Genomic DNA, 24,805 nt, shown 5'->3' with positions numbered 1-24,805 from the left:
CTTAGGTGGTGGGAGACTGAATCCTCTCCTAGACTCATTTAAACCATGGAAGCAAAAGTTCTTAAAGATGAGAACGGAGATGTTATTCACAATCCAGATGGCACTGTCATTAGCAACATGATTGGCGCATTAACATCAATGATTCTGGAGCATTGGTGCGGAAGTGAGACAGAGATAGCCAATAAACATGAGGTTATTCTTATGAACCTCAAGTGCCATAAAATGTCACAGTTTGATGATTTCCATAGAGACTGGATGCAGCGGATCTATGAGGTCAAAGACTCCAAGAACTTGTTATGGAAACAGGTATACCTTGCTGCTCTACCTTCTAGATTTGTTGATTATATCAGAATGCAAGAAATATTCCTGTTACCATTTGAATCTTACACATGGGGAGAGATATACTCTCATATTACAAAGACATTGGTGAGTCTTTGTACTAGTTCAAAGGTTAACAAGTCTCTGGAAAAATTATCAAGATTACCAGATAAAAAGTCCATCTGCAGCAAGTATGGACTCACAATAGATGATCCTTTGGTTAAGAAAAGAAAGTCCAGAAAGAGAGCCAAAAGAGAATTTAAAGAGACTTTCTACAGAAATAAAAGAAATTACCCAAAGGATAAAAGAAGATATCTCGCAAAAGATAAAAATCAGAGATATAAGAAGAAGGGTTATTACAAATATGTCCCAAAGACTCATTATTACAACCCCTCTGATATTCATCTGCACTCTACCAAACAAGAAAAATGGAATAAAATCACTTGTTGGTTGTGCGGTTAGAATGGGCATACAGCTTCCAGATGTCCCAAGGAGAAGAATCAAAGCTCAATAAAGGAAAGAAAATAGTTGTTTATGCTTAGAAGTCCAAGCAAGTCAAGCAAGAACATTCAGGACCTATTTTTTGTCTTAGATGCAAATCCAAGACACATGTTACAGAAAGATGCCCAAATCTTTCCATCAGAGATACAACCCAGCAACATCAACTAGAAGAATCTTCTCTTGATTCTTTTAGTTCTACATCAGAAGAAGAATTGCAGGCTAATATGGGCCAATACTATGAATTAGACTCATCAGAATGTTCATGCTCAAATTCAGAAGAGTGTGCTTGTCATGCCTTATATGAAGATGATTCTGAATATTACACCAGCTCCAGTGAAGAAGAAAGGCCTAAGCCTCCAAAAGAAAAGGTTCTCATGGCATCTACTGAAGAAGAAGCAGAATTGAAGATTTTATCTCAAATAAGGGCAATGGAGGAAGGAGACACAAAGAATCGCCTAATTGAAGCATTCACTGACCAGCTCAAAACCAAAGCTTCCAAAGAATCAGGTAAGAAGCCTTTATTCATTGATGCATCTTATGAAAGAAATACTAAATCGTTCCAAATGCACCATCAAAAGCCAGGAAAAGTAAGGTCACTGACTCTGGGGGAAGTAAGTGGTGAAATACATCATCTCAAAGCAGAAATCTCTGCAATTGAAGTCCAAATTGCAGAAATACAAAAAGGAAAACAAATTAAAATAAAGGAAAAAGAAGAAGATGAGTCCTGGAATCCTACTTCATATCACCAAGAAGTACAAATTGCTGAAGGAATGCAAAACCCACATTTTGGATTTAAAGATATGAGGTTATTCACAATCACTTATCAGCAACACCATGTCAAGGTAAATATTTGCATCCAAGGGAAAATTTTCAAATGATTGCATTATTAGATTCTGGTGCTAATATTAATATCCTTAATATCAAGAATGTTCCAGCCAAGTATTGGGTTTCAGCCGAAAGGGAGGTAGTAGGCCTAGGAAACAAAAAACTCCAATATGAAATTCCCAGAGCTTCATTATGTTTCAATACTCATTGTGTATATATGAAATTTGTTGTAGCCGACATTCCTGTGGATTGTATATTAGGAAATGTCTTTCTAGCTACAGTAGAACCCCATGGATCAATCAGGCTAAAAGGAGGAAGAGCCAGCTATTTTATTTCTGGTCCTACATCAAAAGGCAAAAGAAAGAAAATTGAACTTCCTTATGTTTCAAGCCCAAGGATTTCAACAATGGTCCAAGCCATGGAAAAATTGAATAAAGTAGAATCTTTATTGTTAGATCTCAAAGACCTGAAAGGCACATTAAGGATTGAAGAACAGCTAAAATTTCCCCAAATTAAAAGAAAGATCCAGGATCTGAAAGAAAAATTGGAAGTAACATGCTGTTCAGAAGAGCCAAATGCTTTCTGGCACAGGAAGCAGCATACTATCAAGTTGCCTTACAAAGAAGGGTATACTGGAAAACCCTGTAAAAGCAGAGCCATCCCAATGAGCAAAGAATATAGAGATCTTTGCCAAAACGAAATCCAGCAATTGCTTGACAGAAGACTGATCAGAGAATCCAATAGCTCCTGGAATTGCTACGGATTCTACATGAATAAAAGAGCTGAGCAAATTAGAGGAATTCCTAGACTTGTTATAAATTACAAACCTCTAAATTCAGTTCTGGCTGATGACACTTACCATATTCTGCACAAGGGAGATTTAATTAGAAGGATTGCAGGTGCCAAGGTATTTTGAAAGTTTGATCTAAAAGCGGGATTTTGGAAGGTTTCCATTGATGAAACAGATAAATTTAAGACTGCTTTTAGTATTCCAGCAGGGCATTATGAATGGAACGTCATGCCATTCGGCCTCAAGAATGCTCCCTCAAAGTTTCAGAATGTAATGGATGACATCTTCAAGCCATACTTTGATTGGATTATTGTTTATATTGATGATGTTTTAATTTTCTCCAAGAATATTGATGACCATTTCAAACATGTAAATATTTTCTTGAAATTGGTTCAAAAGAATGGGCTGGTACTGAGCAAGAAAAAGATAGAAGTGTTCCAGACTTCTATAAAAATTTTGGGACACACAATTTGCAATGGGCAAATTTCTCTGCAACAGCATGCCATAGAATTTGCAGATAAGTTCCCAGATGTGCTTAAAGACAAATTACAGCTACAAAGGTTTTTGGGGTGCCTAAATTATGTTAGTAATTTCTACCAAGATTGTGCCAGTGACAGGAACGTGCTTAATAAACGACATGGTAAGAACCCCCCTGAATGGTCAAATCTCCACACCAGAGCAGTCCAAGAAATTAAAGCCAAGGTAAAATCTTTACCTATATTATATGTAGCAGATGACCAAGCTTTTAAGATAGTTGAATCTGATGCAAGCAATGTTGGGTGGGGAGGAATCTTGAAACAAAAAATTGGAAAAGAAGAACATGTTGTTCAATTTGCTTCAGGGGTCTGGAATTTAGCAAAACAGAACTACTCTGTCATTGAAAAGGAGGTGAAAGCAGCATGGAGTTGTATTAGCAAATTTGAAGTCTATGTGATAAACAAGCCTTTTCTTCTTAGGACAGACGCCTCAGCTATGCAGAAAGTTTTATCTAAAGATATTTAGAAGGCTGGAGAAGCAAAGTTTGCTAGATGGCAAGCACTCTTTGCAAATTTTGATTTCTTAGTGGAGAACATCAAAGGAAAAGACAATAGTCTTCCTGACTTCCTTAGCCAGGAATATATTGAACAAAAATAAGCTCATGTTATGATTATTATCACTGAATGGGATAATAACCAGAAACAAGAAGTTTTGAAGACGGTGCCAGATGAATTAGAATGGGAAACTTATAAGAGAAACTGGAAACCAACATGGCAGCTCCATAATACCAAAGTATTGGATGCTAATCTACAGCCTCATACAGATCTCCAATATTATGTACTAGAAATAAAAGTCTACCCAAAAGGAAGAAAATGGATACACGACATGGTCTATGATAAAGAAAAAAGAAATGCTGAAATAGCAAGAGTGGCATTAGAACAAAATTTTCACGATATTGCTACTATCTGGTATCATGGAGGGAAAAACATAGGAATATATGAAAGACATGTCTGTATTTATAGAACCAGAGATTTATGGAGAGATCCCGGTCATGGCAAAGTTCACCCTACAGCTCGTTGGCCCAGAAATGATCCACATATCATGTTTCCTGATACTGTTTATGATTTTGCAGATTACAAGAAACTCTGGTGGCAATTTTTAAATATTGATGATCAAACAGAGACGCATTATACCAGGATCAAGTTCAGCACAGTTTGCCACTACCAAGGTTACCAACAATGTCAATGGTTCAGGGATTGGTGGAAAGACTATGGGATGAACATGACAACCATGGATCCTGTAGAACATGAAAAATATTGTAAAAATATGGGTAAAACCTGTATTATGCAATGTAACAAATAATGTAATCACCCAGTCTATCATACTGTAAAAGAAATGGCCAGTACTGAATGGACAACTTATCAAACTGCCCAATATAATAATTCCCTTGAAGAATACATGAGAGAGCACATGGAATGGCTCGTCCTTACTAAAGTACAACATCAAATCGTGCTGGGGAAGCCCATCATTGTTCGGAGGATCTACACCAAAGCATGGGACACTATGCAATACAAGCGGGATCGATTTCCGGATCTCAAAATCTTTTAATGTGAACTAGTCACAAAGACTAAATGTGACCAGTTTTCCCGGGGGTTCACTGTTCAAAAGCCTCCACAGTGTAATATTCTCCATCAAGTCTTTTCTCGTGGGCTTTAGTACAAAAGTATTCACTGTGTAGTAAGTCATGATTTCTATCAGATTTACTTTAAGTACAAGAATCTACTTTACAGATAATATCTTAGCGTTACCCGAAAGCAATTATTCGGTCCATCTTTTAGACACAAATTTTTGTGCGTATGTCGCTTTGGTAAAAGCTGAAAAGCAATGATTCCTTTTACTTTATGTCTTTTCTTTGATCCGACCGGCAATAATTTTTGTCCCCCCTCTCTTCCTATAAAAGGAGGGTAAGGCTTATTTGTTTGGCATCGGAGTTTTGAGTGTTTAGGAGTCTTGAGTCTTGTGAATTTTGAGTCAAGTGTATTTCCTACTCTGCATCTGCGGACACAAGGGTCTGATCTGCTTGCACCACGAAAGATTCACTTCAGTCCCTTAGGTGGTTTGGAAGCCTGCGCATCAGTGTGCTCGGCACTGGTGAGAACCTAAAGTGGCTAAACCATTAGTAAAAGTCTTTCAGTTTATAGATTTCTGTCATAAATTTCTGAGGCAGAGTCTATCTATCGCCAGGTAGCCTCCGGTATTACTTATTCTTCATGAACGGTATACAGTCTGGTAAAAGCGACGATAGTCAATCTCTGTAAAGAAAGTCTCTCTTTGTAATACTTTCAGTTTCTGCAATAAAAAGAGTACACCATATTTCCACAATCGAGTATCTCTGTGATTTAAAAAAAAATCTGTTGTGATAGTAGTTCTGTTGAGCTTTCGTCCGAAGTTCGCAGGAACTTCGCCAAAGGATCGAAGGGACACCAAGGCTGTTGTTAGGCATGGAAGCCATTTTGTAAGCTAGAAGAGTGTGAAAGATTTGAGTAGGTTCACCACCGGTTCATCAGGAGTTGGCCATCAACACTAACGAAGAGGCACAGCAAGTTGCAAGCTCATGACAGGAGCCCCTTCACATTAAAAGATTTTGAGATCCGGAAATCGGTCCCGCTTTTATTGCATAGTGTCCCATGCTTTGGTGAAGATCCTCCGAACAATGATGGGCTTCCCCAGCACGATTTGATGTTGTACTTTAGTAAGGATGAGCCATTCCATGTGCTCTCTCATGTATTCTTCAAGGGAATTATTATATTGGGCAGTTTGATAAGTTGTCCATTTAGTACTAGCCATCTCTTTTACAGTATGATAGACTGGGTGACTACATTCTTAGTTACATTACATAATACAGGTTTTACCCATATTTTTACAATATTTTTCATGTTCTACAGGATCCATGACTGTCATGTTCATCCCATAGTCTTTCCACCAATCCCTGAACCATTTACATTGCTGGTAACCTTGGTAGTGACCAACTGTGCTGAACTTGATCCTGGTATAATGCGTCTCTGTTTGATCATCAATATTTAAAAATTGCCACCAGAGTTTCTTGTAATCTGCAAAACCATAAACAGTATCAGGAAACATGATATGTGGATCATTTCTGGGCCAACGAGCTGCAGGGTGAACTTTGCCATAACCAAGCTCTCTCCATAAATCTCTGGTTCTATAAATACAGACATGTCTTTCATATATTCCTGTGTTTTTCCCTCCATGATACCAGATAGTAGCAATATCATGAAAATTTTGTTCTAATGCCACTCTTGTTATTTCAACATTTCGTTTTGCTTTATCATAAACCATGTCGTGTATCCATTTTCTTCCTTTTGGGTAGACTTTTCTTTCTTGTACATAATACTGGAGATCTGTATGAGGCTGTAGATTAGCATCCAATACTTTGGTATTATGGAGCTGCCATGTCGGTTTCCAGTTTCTCTTATAAGTCTCCCATTCTAATTCATCTGGCACCATCTTCAAAACTTCTTGTTTCTGGTTATTATCCCATTCAGTGATAATAATCATAACATGAGCTTCTTTTTGTTCAATATATTCCTGGCTAAGGAAGTCAAGAAGGCTGGTGTCTTTTCCTTTGATGTGCTCCACTGAGAAATCAAAATTTGCAAAGAGTGCTTGCCATCTAGCAAACTTTGCTTCTCCAGCCTTCTTAATATATTTAGATAAAACTTTCTGCATAGCTGAGGCGTCTGTCCTAAGAAGAAAAGGCTTGTTTATCAAATAGACTTCAAATTTGCTAATACAACTCCATGCTGCTTCCACCTCCTTTTCAATGACAAAGTAGTTCTGTTCTGCTGAATTCCAGACCCCTACAGCAAATTGAACAACCTGTTCTTCTTTTCCAATTTTTTGTTTCAAGATTCCTCCCCACCCAACATTGCTTGCATCAGATTCAACTATCTTAAAAGCTTGGTCATCTACTACATATAATATAGGTAAAGATTTTACCTTGGCTTTAATTTCTTGGACTGCTCTGGTGTGGAGATCTGATCATTCAGGGGGGTTCTTACCAAGTCGTTTATTAAGCACATTCCTGTCACTGGCACAATCTTGGTAGAAATTACTGACATAATTTAGGCACCCCAAAAACCTTTGTAGCTTTGTTTTGTCTTTAACCACATCTGGGAACTTATCTGTAAATTCTATGGCATGCTGTTGCAGAGAAATTTGCCCATTGCAAATTGTGTGTCCCAAAAATTTTATAGAAGTCTGGAACACTTCTATCTTTTTCTTGCTCAGTACCAACCCATTCTTTTGAACCAATTTCAAGAAAATATTTACATGTTTTAAATGGTCATCAATATTCTTGGAGAAAATTAAAACATCATCAATATAAACAATAAGCCAATCAAAGTATGGCCTGAAGATGTCATCCATTACTTTCTGAAACTTTGAGGGAGCATTCTTGAGGCCGAATGGCATGACGTTCCATTCATAATGCCCTGTTGGAATACTAAAAGTAGTCTTAAATTTATCTGTTTCATCAATGGCAACCTGCCAAAATCCTGCTTTTAGATCAAACTTTGAAAATACCTTGGCACCTGCAATCCTTCTGATTAAATCTCCCTTGTGCGGAATCGGGTAAGTGTCATCAGCCAGAACTGAATTTAGAGGTTTGTAATTTATAACAAGTCTAGGAATTCCTCTAATTTGTTCAGCTCTTTTATTCACATAGAATCCGTAGCAATTCCAGGGGCTATTGGATTCTCTGATCAGTCTTCTGTCAAGCAATTGCTGGATTTCTTTTTGGCAAAGATCTCTATATTCTTTGCTCATTGGGATGGCTCTGCTTTTACAGGGTTTTCCAGTATATCCTTCTTTGTAAGGCAACTTGATAGTATGCTGCTTCCTGTGCCAGAAGGCATTTGGCTCTTCTGAACAGCATGTTTCTTCCAATTTTTCTTTCAGATCCTGGATCTTTCTTTTAATTTGGGGCAATTTTTGCTGTTCTTCAATCCTTAATGTGCCTTTCAGGTCTTTGAGATCTGACAATAAAGATTCTTCCTTATTCAGTTTTTCCATGGCTTGGACCATTGTTGAAATCCTTGGGCTTGAAACATAAGGAAGTTCAGTTTTCTTTCTTTTGCCTTTTGATGTAGGAACAGAAATAAAATAGCTGTCTCTTCCTCCTTTTAACCTGATTGAGCCATGGGGTTCTACTGCAGCTAGAAAGACATTTCCTAATATACAATCCACAGGAATGTCGGCTACAACAAATTTCATATATAAACAATGAGTATTGAAACATAATGAAGCTCTAGGAATTTCATATTGGAGTTTTTTGTTTCCTAGACCTACTACCTCCCTTTCGGCTGAAACCCAATAATTGGCTGGAACATTCTTGATATTAAGGATATTAATATCAGCACCAGAATCTAATAATGCAATCATTTGAAAAATTTGCCCTTGGATGCAAATATTTACCTTGACATGGTGTTGCTGATAAGTGATTGTGAATAACCTCATATCTTTAAATCCAAAATGTGGGTCTTGAATTCCTTCAACAATTTGTACTTCTTGGTGATATGCAGTAGGATTCTAGGACTCATTTTCTTCTTTTTCCTTTATTGTAATTTGTTTTCCTTTTTGTATTTCTGCAATTTGGACTTTAATTGCAGAGATTTCTGCTTTGAGATGATGTATTTCACCACTTACTTCTCCCAGAGTCAGTGACCTTACTTTTCGTGGCTTTTGATGGTGCATTTGGAACGATTTAGTATTTCTTTCATAAGATGCATCAATGAATAAAGGCTTCTTACCTGATTCTTTGGAAGCTTTGGTTTTGAGCTGGTCAGTGAATGCTTCAATCAGGCGATTCTTCATGTCTCCTTCCTCCATTGCCCTTATTTGAGATAAAATCTTCAATTCTGCTTCTTCTTCAATAGATGCCATGAGAACCTTTTCTTTTGGAGGCTTAGGCCTTTCTTCTTCACTGGAGCTGGTGTAATATTCAGAATCATCTTCATATAAGGCATGACAAGCACACTCTTCTGAATTTGAGCCCATATTAGCCTGCAATTCTTCTTCTGATGTATAACTAAAAGAATAAAGAGAAGATTCTTCTAGTTGATGCTGCTGGGCTGTATCTCTGATGGAGAGATTTGGGCATCTTTCTGTAACATGTGTCTTGGATTTGCATCTAAGACAAAAAATAGGTCCTGAATGTTCTTTCTTGACTTGCTTGGACTTCTAAGCATAAACAATTGTTTTCTTCCCTTTATTGAGCTTTGATTCTTCTCCTTGGGGACATCTGGAAGTTGTATGCCCATTCTAACCGCACAACCAACAAGTGATTTTATTCCATTTTTCTTGTTTGGTAGAGTGCAGATGAATATCAGAGGGGTTGTAATAATGAGTCTTTGGGACATATTTGTAATAACCCTTCTTCTTATATCTCTGATTTTTATCTTTTGTGAGATATCTTCTTCTATCCTTTGGGTAATTTCTTTTATTTCTGTAGAAATTATCTTTAAATTCTCTTTTTGCTCTCTTTCTGGACTTTCTCTTTTTAACCAAAGGGTCATCTCTTTATGGACTTTTTATCTGGTAATCTTTATAATTTTTCCAAAGACTTGTTAACCTTTGAACTAGTACAAAGACTCACCAATGTCTTTGTAATATGAGAGTATGTCTCTCCCCATGTGTAAGATTCAAATGGTAACTGGAATATTTCTTGCATTCTGATATAATCAACAAACCTAGAAGGTAGAGCAACAAGGTATACCTGTTTCCATAACAAGTTCTTGAAGTTTTTGACCTCATAGATCCGCTGCATCTAATCTCTATGGAAATAATCAAACTGTGACATTTTATGGCACTTGAGGTTCATAAGAATAACCTCATGTTTATTGGCTATCTATGTCTCACTTCCACACCAATGCTCCAGAATCATTGATGTTAATGTGCCAATCATGTTACTAATGACAGTGCCATCTGGATTGTGAATAACATCTCCTTTCTCATCTTTAAGAACTTCTGCTTCCATGGTTTCAATGAGTTTAGGAGAGGATTCAGTCTCCCACCACATGAGGAGAGTACCTGTAAAACATTGAATGATAGTTCTGCAAGCATCTATTTCAGATTTGCCTCTGAGACACATGAGCTTATATTCAGTGTACATCAAATCTATAATTTGGCGTATTTGGCCAATACTCATGTTATAAATGTTCCATTCTCTGTTAGAGTCAGGGAAGAAAGTATGAGCTTCAGGCATTTTCCATTTTCCCTCAATATCAGGAGCATAATATCTAGAAAATCTATGTTCCAGAGGTTCATAGATTGGAAGAATCTGTGTCTCTGATGATTTCTGCTCTATTTCTTTTGTTTCTGCTTCTGCCTCTGTTTCCTTAAATAAGGAAGCAATACTCATATGTTCTGATTCATCAATTTTTGATGATGAGGCAATCTCTTTAGGAAACAATAGAGGGAATTTCTGGATATTTCTCACAGGATTTTCAATTTTAATATTTCTCTTTACCAGAAAAGAATTTGGAACTGGCTTTTCAATCTTTGACAATTGCATCCTTTCAATTTTTGCTGTCAGGCCAGTAAGGAGAGTCTTAGGTACACCAATGTGTCCAACTAAGCTTTCTCCTACTTCTTCTATCTTGCTTATTGATTCTCTGGTATAAGAGCGAGTCATGTTGGAATCAAACTGCAAATTATTCAAGCAACTATTCACACTATTCAATGAAGACTATACAACATCTATCTGCTTTTTTACATCTTTAGTTTTTGCTACATTCATCTCTAGGCCTTTGATAGCAGTATTGGTCCAATTCAATTGTTCGCTGGCTTTTTGGATTCTTCCATCAATGCCCAAGGCATTGTCATCTTTTTGGACCAGAGGAATGGCTTTGGCTACATTTATATTTTCTCCTAAAATAATTCTTTTATAAGGAGGAAATGTAGTAGGAGTCTCTACTTTTGATCCATCAAGTGCAGTCCATCCATGTTTATCAACTGTACTGCTAGAAGTGGTTCCAGTGAAAACATTTATAGGAGCAACCTTATCCTTCCATGAATAGAAAGATATCCAAGTGTTTTATGCTTCCATATAATGTTTCCAATCAGTTGCCAACTATTTCTTTTGTTCAGGGGTGTATGCTTGGTCAAACTCTTCTGCCTGAGGATTTGTATACAAATCCCATTTCAGCATATCTTTCATGCATTTGGCACTAATTTCTAACTTCAAGCATCCTTCCATGTGTGAAAAGAACTTATGCATTTCCATAACTGCAGGCTTTTTACAGCCAGGAGGAATTTGTTTAAATCTGCATTCTGGAATCAATTGTGATTGCTCAAGTTTTCCTAGCCCATATCTTGGTTTTGATGGTCTCATCAAGAAAATCATTTCAGTAAGTCTAGGATCTTCTTCCTCAACTATATGTATCATAAGGACATGGTCTGAATCTGGCTCTGGCTCATGTGGGAAGGGAATGTTAGAGCATTTGGGATTCAGACATGAATTTATAGAAGTAGAAGGTGGAGCAATACCGGTTCGTGGATTATGATGCAGGTGAACATTTTGTTCGGCCAATGTAAGCATATTTATGGTATCTTCACAGTCTGGGCATTTTACTTCTAAAGAAGACTAATTTACAAGCTGGGCTAGTTCATATAATTGGTTATATCTACAAGAAGATGAAGATGAGTAGGCGGTATCCACAGTGGAAGGATCTCTGTAGTATTTTGAAGACTTACAAGCAATATCAATTCTACGACGGTTAATGGTGGATCTTCGGGGAAAAGAAATGATTGCACCGGAAGAATTTTCAGAAATATTTGCAGAGGTGATATTTCTAGGAGTATGAAGCCTAGAATGGTTTACGACCCAATGTTTCGGAAACTGCAAGTCTTCCCATTTGATTAATGAATGTTCAACCTTTTAGTTCTTGGGATCTGTTTTTACCACAACACTAGACTTGGAGTGCCTACTAGGTGTGTGACGGATGGCTGGCCACAAAGTATTTGTATATTGGAAACAAGCTTTAGTCTGTATGGCTATATTATTTCTCTTCTTCTTCATATCAAACCCCATTGTTTGGATCTGCAATTGCAGGATTTCCTCAATGGTTTCATCATAGACATACACAGAGGAATTTGGGAAGCAGTCGAAATAGACTAGACCATCAGACAGTGGGGCCACAATTCCGCCAATAATGGAATCTGTATACTTATTGTGCGTCATGTCTCTTACAGTAGCAAGCACAAAAGTGTGTAATCCTTTATGGATTAAAGGATTGATTCCAACCCGAATGCACCCTAAATGCAAATAATTTGTCTTTAACTTCTTTGCTTCTGCTTGTAAAACTTTAGGATTAAGAAGAGGTATAGTCTGGATACTATCAGAGTTTTCTTGAAATTGACTGACAGATTCTTTACTACTTATTCTAGAAGCAGCAATTAAATGGAAAGGAGCTAAGTCGCTATAAAATTCTAAGGGGGTTATTGCAGGCAATTCCCACTGGGCAGAGGGCTGAGTTTCTTCATAAGTAAGTTCAACAAAGTTGAGGGTTCTACTGGAACTACTAGCAAACATATCTCTAAGTGGATTTTCCTCAGCTTGAGAATCTCTCTCTTCAAGTTCTCAGAAGGAAACAGATTTCCTGAACGATTCCATTCTTAAATAAGAGTACTTTTAGATTTTAGAGTACCAACCTCAAGAACCAGACGTTACTGCCTCTGATACCAATTTTATGCAGGGGCTCCTGTCACGAGCTTGCAACTTGCTCTGCCTCTTCGTTAGTGTTGATGGCCAACTCCTGATGAACCAGTGGTGAACCTACTTGGATCTTTCATGGGAAAACTGGTCACAATTTAGCCCTTGTGACTGGTTCACATTAAAAGATTTTGAGATCCAGAAATCGGTCCCGCTTGTATTGCATAGTGTCCCATGCTTTGGTGTAGATCCTCCGAATAATGATGGGCTTCCCTAGCACGATTTGATGTTGTACTTTAGTAAGGACAAGCCATTCCATGTGCTCTCTCATGTATTCTTCAAGGGAATTATTATATTGGGCAGTTTGATAAGTTGTCCATTCAGTACTAGCCATCTCTTTTACAGTATGATAGATTGGGTGATTACATTATTTGTTACATTGCATAATACAGGTTTTACCCATATTTTTACAATATTTTTCATGTTCTACAGGATCCATGGCTGTCATGTTCATCCCATAGTCTTTCCACCAATCCCTGAACCATTGACATTGCTGGTAAACTTGGTAGTGGCCAACTGTGCTGAACTTGATCCTGGTATAATGCATCTTTGTTTGATCATCAATATTTAAAAATTGCCACCAGAGTTTCTTGTAATCTGCAAAATCATAAACAGTATCAGGAAACATGATATGTGGATCATTTCTGGGCCAACGAGCTGCACGGTGAACTTTGCCATGACCGGGCTCTCTCCATAAATCTCTGGTTCTATAAATACAGACATGTCTTTCATATAATCTTGTGTTTTTCCCTCCATGATACCAGATAGTAGCAATATCATGAAAATTTTGTTCTAATGCCACTCTTGCTATTTCAGCATTTCTTTTTGCTTTATCATAGACCATGTCGTGTATCCATTTTCTTCCTTTTGGGTAGACTTTTCTTTCTTGTACATAATACTGGAGATCTGTATGAGGCTGTAGATTAGCATCCAATACTTTGGTATTACAGAGCTGCCATGTCGGTTTCCAGTTTCTCCTATAAGTCTCCCATTCTAATTCATCTGGTACCGTCTTCAAAACTTCTTGTTTCTGGTTATTATCCCATTCAGTGATAATAATCATAACATGAGCTTCTTTTTGTTCAATCTATTCCTGGCTAAGGAAGTCGGGAAGACTATTGTCTTTTCCTTTGATATGCTCCACTGAGAAATCAAAATTTGCAAAGAGTGCTTGCCATCTAGCAAACTTTGCTTCTCCAGCCTTCTTAATATCTTTAGATAAAACTTTCTGCATAGCTGAGGCGTCTGTCCAAAGATGAAAAGGCTTGTTTATCAAATAGACTTCAAATTTGCTAATACAACTCCATGCTGCTTTCACCTCCTTTTCAATGACAGAGTAGTTCTGTTTTGCTGAATTCCAGACCCCTGAAGCAAATTGAACAACCTGTTCTTCTTTTCCAATTTTTTGTTTCAAGATTCCCCCCCACCCAACATTGCTTGCATCAGATTCAACTATCTTAAGGTCATCTGCTACATATAATATAGGTAAAGATTTTACCTTGGCTTTAATTTCTTGGACTGCTCTGGTGTGGAGATCTGATCATTCAGGGGGGTTCTTACCAAGTCATTTATTAAGCACGTTCCTGTCACTGGCACAATATTGGTAGAAATTACTGACATAATTTAGGCACCCCAAAAACCTTTGTCGTTGTGTTTTGTCTTTAAGCACATCTGGGAACTTATCTGCAAATTCTATGGCATGCTGTTGCAGAGAAATTTGCCCATTGCAAATTGTGTGTCCCAAAAATTTTATAGAAGTTTGGAACACTTCTATCTTTTTCTTGCTCAGTACCAACCCATTCTTTTGAACCAATTTCAAGAAAATATTTACATGTTTGAAATGGTCATCTATATTCTTGGAGAAAATTAAAACATCATCAATATAAACAATAAGCCAATCAAAGTATGGCTTGAAGATGTCATCCATTACTTTCTGAAACTTTGAGGGAGCATTCTTGAGGCCGAATGGCATGACATTCCATTCATAATGCCCTGCTGGAATAATAAAAGCAATCTTAAATTTATCTGTTTCATCAATGGAAACCTGCCAAAATCCTGCTTTTAGATCAAACTTTGAAAATACCTTGGCGCCTGCAATCCTTCTGATTAAATCTCCCTTGTGCGGAATAGGGTAAGTGTCATAAGCCAGAACTGAATTTAGAGGTTTTTAATTTATAACAAGTCTAGGAATTCCTCTAATTTGCTCAGCTCTTTTATTCATGTAGAATCCGTAGCAATTCCAGGGGCTATTGGATTCTCTGATCAGTCTTCTTTCAATCAATTGCTGGATTTCTTTTTGGCAAATATCTCTATATTCTTTGCTCATTGGGATGGCTCTGCTTTTACAGGGTTTTCCAGTATATCCTTCTTTGTAAGGCAACTTGATAGTATGTTGCTTCCTATGCCAGAAGGCATTTGGCTCTTCTGAACAGCATGTTTCTTCCAATTTTTCTTTCAGATCCTGGATCTTTCTTTTAATTTGGGGCAATTTTAGCTGTTCTTCAATCCTTAATGTGCCTTTCAAATCTTTGAGATCTGACAATAAAGATTCTGCTTTATCCAATTTTTGCATGGCTTGGACCATTGTTGAAATCCTTGGGCTTGAAACATAAGGAAGTTCAATTTTCTTTCTTTTGCCTTTTGATGTAGGAATAGAAATAAAATAGCCGGCTCTTCCTCCTTTTAGCCTGATTGAGCCATGGGGTTCTACTATAGCTAGAAAGACATTTCCTAATATACAATCCACAGGAATGTCGGCTACAACAAATTTCATATATACACAATGAGTATTGAAACATAATGAAGCTCTGGGAATTTCATGTTGGATTTTTTTGTTTCCTAGGCCTACTACCTCCCTTTCGGCTGAAACCCAATACTTGGCTGGAACATTCTTGATGTTAAGGATATTAATATCAGCACCAGAATCTAATAATGCAATCATTTGAACAATTTTCCCTTGGATGCAAATATTTACCTTGACATGGTGTTGCTGATAAGTGATTGTGAATAACCTCATATCTTTAAATCCAAAATGTGGGTCTTGCATTCCTTTAGCAATTTGTATTTCTTGGTGATATGCAGTAGGATTCTAGGACTCATCTTTTTCTTTTTCCTTTATTGTAATTTGTTTTCCTTTTTGTATTTCTGCAATTTGGACTTTAATTGCAGAGATTTCTGCTTTGAGATGATGTATTTCACCACTTACTTCCCCCAGAGTCAGTGACCTTACTTTTCGTGGCTTTTGATGGTGCATTTGGAACGATTTAGTATTTCTTTCATAAGATGCATCAATGAATAAAGGCTTCTTACCTGATTCTTTGGAAGCTTTGGTTTTCAGTTGGTCAGTGAATGCTTCAATCAGGCGATTCTTCATGTCTCCTTCCTCCATTGCCCTTATTTGAGATAAAATCTTCAGTTCTGCTTTTTCTTCAGTAGATGCCATGAGAACCTTTTCTTTTGGAGGTTTAGGCTTTTCTTCTTCAATGGAGCTGGTGTAATATTCAGAATCATCTTCATATAAGGCATGACAAGCACACTCTTCTGAATTTGAGCATGAACATTCTGATGAGTCTGATTCATAGTATTGGCCCATATTAGCCTGCAATTCTTCTTCTGATGTAGAACGAAAAGAGTCAAGAGAAGATTCTTCTAGTTGATTCTGTTGGGCTGTATCTCTGATGGATAGATTTGGGCATATTTCTGTAACATGTGTCTTGGATTTGCATCTAAGACAAAAAATATGTCTTGAATGTTCTTGCTTGACTTGCTTGGACTTCTGAGCATAAACAACTGTTTTCTTTCCTTTATTGAGTTTTGATTCTTCTCCTTGGGGACATATGGAAGTTGTATGCCCATTCTGACTGCACAACCAACAAGTGATTTTATTCCATTTTTCTTGTTTGGTAGAGTGCAGATGAATATCAGAGGGATTGTAATAATGAGTCTTTGGGACATATTTGTAATAACCCTTCTTCTTATATCTCTTATTTTTATCTTTTGTGAGATATCTTCTTCTATCCTTTGGGTAATTTCTTTTATTTCTGTAGAAAGTCTCTTTAAATTCTCTTTTGGCTCTCTTTCTGGACTTTCTCTTTTTAACCAAAGGATCATCTATTGTGAGTCCATACTTGCTGCAGATGGACTTTTTATCTGGTAATCTTGATAATTTTTCCAAAGACTTGTTAACCTTTGAACTAGTACAAAGACTCACCAATGTCTTTGTAATATGAGAGTATATCTCTCCCCATGTGTAAGATTCAAATGGTAACTGGAATATTTCTTGCATTTTGATATAATCAACAAACCTAGAAGGTAGAGCAGCAAGGTATACCTATTTCCATAACAAGTTCTTGGAGTCTTTGACCTCATAGATCCGCTGCATCCAGTCTCTATGGAAATCATCAAACTGTGACATTTTATGGCACTTGAGGTTCATAAGAATAACCTCATGTTTATTGGCTATCTCTGTCTCACTTCCGCACCAATGCTCCAGAATCATTGATGTTAATGCGCCAATCATGTTGCTAATGACAGTGCCATCTGGATTGTGAATAACATATCCTTTCTCATCTTTAAGAACTTCTGCTTCCATGGTTTCAATGAATTTAGGAGAGGATTCAGTCTCCCACCACCTGAGGAGAGTACCTGTAAAACATTGAATGATATTTCTGCAAGCATCTATTTCATATTTGCCTCTGAGACACATGAGCTTATATTCAGTGTACAACAAATCTATCATTTGGCGTATTTGGCCAATACTCATGTTATCAATGTTCCATTCTCTGTGAGAGTCATGGAAGAAAGTATGAGCTTCAGGCATTTTCCCTTTTCCCTCAATATCAGGAGCAGAATATCTAGAAAATCTATGTTCCAGAGGTTCATAGATTGGAAGAATCTGTGTCTCTGATGATTTTTGGTCTATTTATTTTGTTTCTGCTTCTGCCTCTGTTTCCTTAAATAAGGAAGCAATACTGATATGTTCTGATTCATCAATTTTTGATGATGAGGCAATCTCTTTAGGAAACAATAGAGGGAATTTCTGGATATTTCTCACAGGATTTTCAATTTTAATATTTCTCTTTACCAAAAAAGCATTTGGAACTGGCTTTTCAATCTTTGACAATTGCATCCTTTCAACTTTTGCTGTCAGGCCAGTAAGGAGAGTCTTAGTTACACGTATGTGTCCAACTAAGCTTTCTCCTACTTCTTCTATCTTGCTTATTGATTCTCTGGTATAAGAGCGAGTCATGTTGGAATCAAACTGCAAATTATTCAAGCAACTATTCACACTATTCAATGAAGACTGTACAACATCTATCTGCTTTTTTACATCTTCAGTTTTTGCTACATTCATCTCTAGGCCTTTGATAGCAGTATTGGTCCAATTCAATTGTTCGCTGGCTTTTTGGATTCTTCCATCAATGCCCAAGGCATTGTCATCTTTTTGGACCAGAGGAATGGCTTTGGCTGCATTTGTATTTTCTCCTAAAATAATTCCTTTATAAGGAGGAAATGTAGTAGGAGTCTCTACTTTTGATCCATCAAGTGCAGTCCATCCATGTTTATCAACTGTACTGCTAGAAGTGGTTCCAGTGAAAACATTTATAGGAGCAACCTTATCCTTCCATGAATAGAAAGATATGCAAGTGTTATTTGCTTCCATATAATGTTTCCAAACAGTTTCCAACTATTTCTTTTGTTCAGGGGTGTATGCTTGGTCAAACTCTTCTGCCTGAGGATTTGTATACAAATCCCAATTCAGCATATCTTTCATCCATTTGGCACTAATTTCTGACTTCAAGCATCCTTCCATGAGTGAAAAGAACTTATGCATTTCCATAACTGCAGGCTTTTTACAGTCAGAAGGAATTTGTTTAAATCTGCATTCTGGAATCAATTGTGATTGCTCAAGTTTTCCTAGCCCATATCTTGGTTTTGATGGTCTCATCAAGCAAATCATTTCAGTAAGTCTAGGATCTTCTTCTTCAACTGTATGTATCATAAGGACATGGTCTGAATCTGGCTCTGGCTCATGTGGGAAGGGAATGTCAGAGCATTTGGGATTCGGACATGAATTTATAGAAGTAGAAGGTGGAGCAATACCAGTTCGTGGATTATGATGCAGATGAACATTTTGTTCGGCCAATGTAAGCAAATTTATGGCATCTTCATAGTCTGGGCATTTTACTTCTAAAGAAGAGTAATTTACAAGCTGGGCTAATTCATATAATTGGTTATGTCTACAAGAAGATGAAGATGAGCAGGCGGTATCCACAGTGGAAGGATCTCTGTAGTATTTTGAAGACTTACAAGTAGCATCAATTCTACGGCGGTCAATGGTGGATCTTCGGGGAAAAGAAATGATTGCACCGGAAGAATTTTCAGAAATATTTGCAGAGGTGATATTTCTAGGAGTATGAGGCCTATAATGGTTTACGACCCAATGTTCCAGAAACTGCAAGTCTTCCCATTTGATTAACAGATGTTCAACCTTTTGGTTCTTGGGATCTGTTTTTACCACAACACTAGACTTTGGAGTCCCTACTAGGTGTATGACGGATGGCTGGCCACAAAGTATTGTATATCGGAAACAAGCTTTAGTCTGTATGGCTATATTATTTCTCTTCTTCTTCATATCAAACCCCATTGTTTGGATCTGCAATTGTAGGATTTCCTCAATGGTTTCATCATAGACATACACAGAGAAATTTGGGAAGCAGTCGAAATAGACTAGACCATCAGACAGTGGGGCCACAATTCCGCCAATAATGGAATCCGTATACTTATTGTGCGTCATGTCTCTTACAGTAGCAAGTACAAAAATATGAAATCCTTTATGGATTAAAGGATTGATCCAACCCGAATGCACCCTAAATGAAAATAATTTGTCTTTAACTTCTTTGCTTCGTCTTGTAAAGCTTTAGGATTAAGAAGAGGTATAGTCTAGATACTATCAGAGTTTTCTTGAACTTGACTGACAGATTCTTTAATACTTATTCTAGAAGCAGCAATTAAATGGAAAGGAGCTAAGTCGCTATAAACTTCTGAGGGGGTTATTGTGGGCAATTCCCACCGGTCAAAGGGCTGAGTTTCTTCATAAGTAAGTTCAGCAGAGTTGAGGGTTCTACTGGAACTACTAGCAAACATTTCTCTAAGGGGATTTTCCTCAGCTTGAGAATCTCTCTCTTCAAGTTCTCGGAAAGAAACAGATTTCCTGAACGATTCCATTCTGAAATAAGAGTACTTTTAGATTTTAGAGTACCAACCTCAAGAACCAGACGTTACTGGCTCTGATACCAATTTTATGCAGGGGCTCCTGTCACGAGCTTGCAACTTGCTGTGCCTCTTCGTTAGTGTTGATGGCCAACTCCTGATGAACCAGTGGTGAACCTACTCAGATCTTTCACACTCTTCTGGCTTACACAACGGCTTCCACGCCTAACAATAGCCTTGGTGTCCCTTCGATCCTTTGGCGAAATTCCTCCGAACTTCGGACGAAAGCTCAATAGAACTACTATCACAGCAGATTTTTTTTTTTTTTTAAATTACAGAGATACTCGATTGTGGAAATATGTTGTAGTCTTTTTATTGTAGAAACTCAAAGTATTACAGAGAGAGTATGGTATATATGAAATGTAACAAATTCTGATTTAAAAGAATGTTGTCGATAAAAAATTTAAACAAATTTCAACGATTCTTAAATTAATTTTTAAAATAAACATTATTCCTAATCAATTTTCCATTGTAAAACTAATTTTTAAAATAAATATTATTTCTCATTAATTTTCCTTCGTAAATTAAATATAATTTTTTTTAACAATAGAAAGTAGGAAAATCCGAAATTCATGAACATACTGATGATGATGATGATGGTTAATGTCCATTGAGCTCTATCGGACCTAAAGAAACGAATTATTTAGTTTGATTTAATATTTTATTCCTATGCTCAAAAAGCTTGGAGAGAAGCCTCCCAAGCTCACTGTAATTTTGACAACGTAAAAGGCTAGGACGGTCAGTATTGCAACAAAGATTTTGAAACTAAGATCTAATGTGGTTGTATGCAGGGCACTCTAAGAGGAAGTGATTTTCATCTTCGATGTTCGTATTATCACAAAGATGGTAGAACCTTTCCATCCATGGTGTTTTAGGAACTGCCCAACTACTCGTTTCACTATGGAGCTCATGAGAGTTAGTTCTAATCTTGGCTATATTAATTTTCTTCTTTGAGCTAGTTAAAACAGAGATATACTTTTGATCTTTTAGGGTGGGGTTGATGACCTCCTTATAATATCTTAATTTTCTTTTACCTGTTAAATCTTTCTCACACCACATTTTTTCTTTGAACTTAGAAGTAACAATATTTTTAATGTTATTAATGTTTCACAATGCAACATTCTGGTCGATCTCCCAATGGTTTAACTAGGCCCTGGTGTCTTTATACCAACCTCGTTTGAGCCTTAGGTGGTTTTGGCTGGAATTTAAAGCTAACTTAGGAAGTCTATGGTCTCCTATGTTATTGAGTTTGTGCTTGTACAATATAAGCCTAGTCATAGCTAGGCTCTCGATAGGGGAAAGACCCACTTCTATAAGGAGAATCGGATAGGGTGTGTTGCTTTTAATTTTGAGGTTATACGTTATAAAACACTTCTGGATCTCCAAACCTCACATCCATATAAGATAACTGGAATGACTAAAGTTTCAAAAAGGGACTTCTTTCTATCCCACATTACGAGGAAGATATAGTAACTAAACATAAATAAATTATATAAACAATCTACAAATTAAGGGAAGAAAGTTGTAACTCTGAAAATTAAAATGCTTAATAAAAGTGATATAAATATATAATATTATTTATAATTTTCCATCGTAAATTAAACATAATTATTATTTATAATGGAAAGTAGGAAAATCCAAAATTCATGAACATAGTAATAAGATATAGTAAATAAATACACAAACAAATTATATAAACAATCTGCGGATTAGGGAAGAAAGTTGCGACTTTAGAATGCTTGATAAAAGTGATATAAATATATAATATTGTTTATAATTTTCCATAGTAAATTAAACATATTTTTTTTATAATGGAAAGTAGGAAAATCCAAAATTCTTGAACATAGTAATAAGATATAGTAAATAAACACAAATAAATTATATAAAAAATCTGTAAATCAGGGAAAAAAGTTGTGATTTTGGAAATTAGAATGTCTGATAAAAAGTGATATAAATATACAATACTATTTAATATTTGTTTTGGAGGAGTTTTTTCTAAAATTTAAAGATATTAGTGTTTTTATAATAAATATTTAAATAATTTTGATTCTCTTTTTTTATATATTTATATTTAAATTATTTTCTAAAAATATTGAGATTTTCTAGATACATCTATATTTATATATAGTTAATTTGAATAATTATATTAATGGGTATGTCTATTTTAGAATAAATTGAGATTTATTTTCAAAGTAATTATGTCATTTTTTCTTTTTTAATTAAATTGAATAATGGAGAAATAAAATATTTTAGAGAAAAATGAATTATGGTTTTTTGAGTATGTGATATTGATAAACCATAATATTCACCTATAATTTTTTAACAAAACCTATTTATAAATAAGGAATCTCACAATAAAACATGTATGAATCTCTATAATAAAATTATAAAGATTAACTAAATTATAACATTTTTGAAATTATTATTATTAATTAATATAAAAATTAAAATATATGTGTGTTTAATTCATTTATTAATTCTTTTTATAATTAATAATACTAATAATTTAAAACAAAATTATAATTTAGTTAATTTTATAATCTTTAACCATATGAAATGTATTATATAGTATGTGTTTTGATGTTTATTATGGATAAATTCTTATTAGTGTTTGTTAGCATCTAATTTATATAATTACACTAGATATAATATTCCAATAATTATACCATGTCTAATTATCTAAACACATTCTTTGGTATTATAAAACATCTTTAATTAATAGTTAACTATGGCTTAGCAAGCTCGCTCATCAAGTTATATATACTCTTCAATTTTTTTTTTTTCTTTAAAGTGCTTTGATATTATTTGTTTATATTTTAAATAATAAAACATAAAACATGGCACATTTTGTATTTTTTTTATAATGACACATTATGTACAATTATAGTAAGTGTTATCTTATTATTTTAGAATCTTATTTTCATAATTATATGAGGTAAATATTTTTTATTTTATTGGTCAAATTGTTTGAAGCCCAGACTTCAAGCTTCCATCCTTATCTATTCTATGCCCACTAGACAATTATATGATTTAATTTTTATTTAATTTTTTATTTTTATTTTAATTTATCTTACCTATATTTATAATCATTGATTTTATTTCACTTTTATATAATATTCTCTGGATAGTGTTTTGGAACAAAGCACCATGATGACATGAATTTGAATTCTGTAATTGCCCAACTTGATTTCAATTATTGTCTGAAGTGTTTGCTCTTGTTCTTTCCATGCAACCAACTGACATGGTTTTTGTCCCAGGCTACAGTAAAACGTCCATATGTAAGGAACATGCATAAAGCCCTATACCTCCAATTCGGTGTGGGATTTGTGCCCGTATACGCCGTTACCTTTGCAGGATACTGGGCATATGGGTCATCATCTTCATCTTATCTTCTCAAAAGTGTAGATGGCCCAAAGTGGATGAAAACTCTAGGAAACGCAGCTGCTTTTCTGCAAACTGTAATATCATTTCATGTAAGCTTTACCCAAAAACAAATCTGTATCAAATTTTCCAAAAATCCAGAATACATTATAACAAATGTTATGGTAACGATGTTTGTAGGTATATGCAAGCCCTATGTACGAATTTTTGGATACAAAGTTTGGAAGAATAAATGAAAGCGCATATTCTGCACGTAATTGGATAATTAGGTTGATGGCCAGAGGAACTTACCTGACTGCAACCACATTTCTGGCGGCGTTACTTCCATTTCTGGGGGATTTTGTAAATTTGACAGGTGCTGTCAGCATCATTCCATTGACATTTGTGTTCGCTAACCATATGTACATTAAGGTGAGGGGAAAGGAATTGAGTGCATTAAGGAAGACATGGCATTGGGCGAATGTATTGTTTTTTGGCGTCCTGGCACCAGCAGCAGCTGTGGCTGCTCTCCGCTCCATTGTTATTGATTCCAAAACATACCATGCATTTGCTGATCTCTGATCAAGATTATTCGTTTTATTTAATTTTTACCCATTCAATGTGAAGAGTGGTCTAAATGTTCGACCATTTATATCAGTTTGTCTAAATTTTCTAGAATTCGAATTCATATAAAATTTAAATGGGTTAAATCCTAAGTAGAAATCATGCATTATTTAGAAACTAATTTCAGTTTTTAGTTCTGAGATCTGACCGTTAGTTTATAAGTATGTCAATGTTAATATAAGTTTTCACACTTTTTCATGACAAAAATTTAACATACCTCTCCACTACCATAATTGGCGGTAAACCTCTTCATGAAAAATCCAAAATACTCACATTATTTAGGGATGATAACGTTATAAACAATTATATTGATAATCAAGATGTTTGAATCGTTACATTTAATTAAAAATTATTTGGTTGGTGTTTTCTTATTGTTACACTGTATATTTTTTATTCTTTTAATGGGTGTGTATATGTTTAATTATTGTAAAATTGGTTATATTGGATAGGAATAGTGTATATATTTAATTATTGTATTATTGGTTATATTGGATAGAGATAGTGTATATAATAACCAGTGTAGATTTATTTTGAGATTTATTAAGCGTCGAGAGGATCAAATCTCTCGCAAGTGTAACCTTTTTTTTTTATTGAAAAACTTGAGGAAAGGTTTGCACCTCGAGAGATTTGATCCTTCTCAGCCTTTGATATATCGGGAGTTAAAATGGATCTAGGTTGGTTTCAATGTGTGTGGCCAAGGAAAATCTATGGAAGATATGATTAATTTTATCAACAATATGTAAATACATCTAATATTAATATAATCATTTTACATATGTTAAAAATGTCTGAGATTAATATGGTGATTTTAATTTTAATAGTTATCTCAGTTTGTTGAGATGATAAAT

General features: G+C 35.6%; 1 protein-coding gene across 1 annotated transcript in view; it reads left to right on the top strand.

Annotated features, from left to right (window-relative positions):
* The window catches only part of LOC149151370 (putative proline transporter 2), a 56,652-nt gene extending 32,693 nt beyond the window's left edge, over positions 1 to 23,959 (top strand). Inside the window, exons 6-7 of the mRNA XM_089438461.1 lie at positions 23,231 to 23,446; positions 23,535 to 23,959. Coding sequence (XP_089294587.1) covers positions 23,231 to 23,446; positions 23,535 to 23,915 — 597 coding nt within the window. The 3' untranslated portion in view covers positions 23,916 to 23,959. The remainder of the gene's footprint in view (positions 1 to 23,230; positions 23,447 to 23,534) is intronic.
* Positions 23,960 to 24,805: the final 846 nt, after the last annotated feature.

Source organism: Pinus tabuliformis, chromosome 9 (genome assembly GCF_031772625.1).
Source record: "Pinus tabuliformis cultivar Carrire ecotype Pingquan chromosome 9, CPIR1, whole genome shotgun sequence".
In the NCBI taxonomy this organism is placed as follows: Eukaryota; Viridiplantae; Streptophyta; class Pinopsida; order Pinales; family Pinaceae; genus Pinus; species Pinus tabuliformis.
The sequence above is the reverse complement of the archived record's forward strand: the minus strand, read 5'-3'. Positions and strand labels throughout refer to the sequence as shown.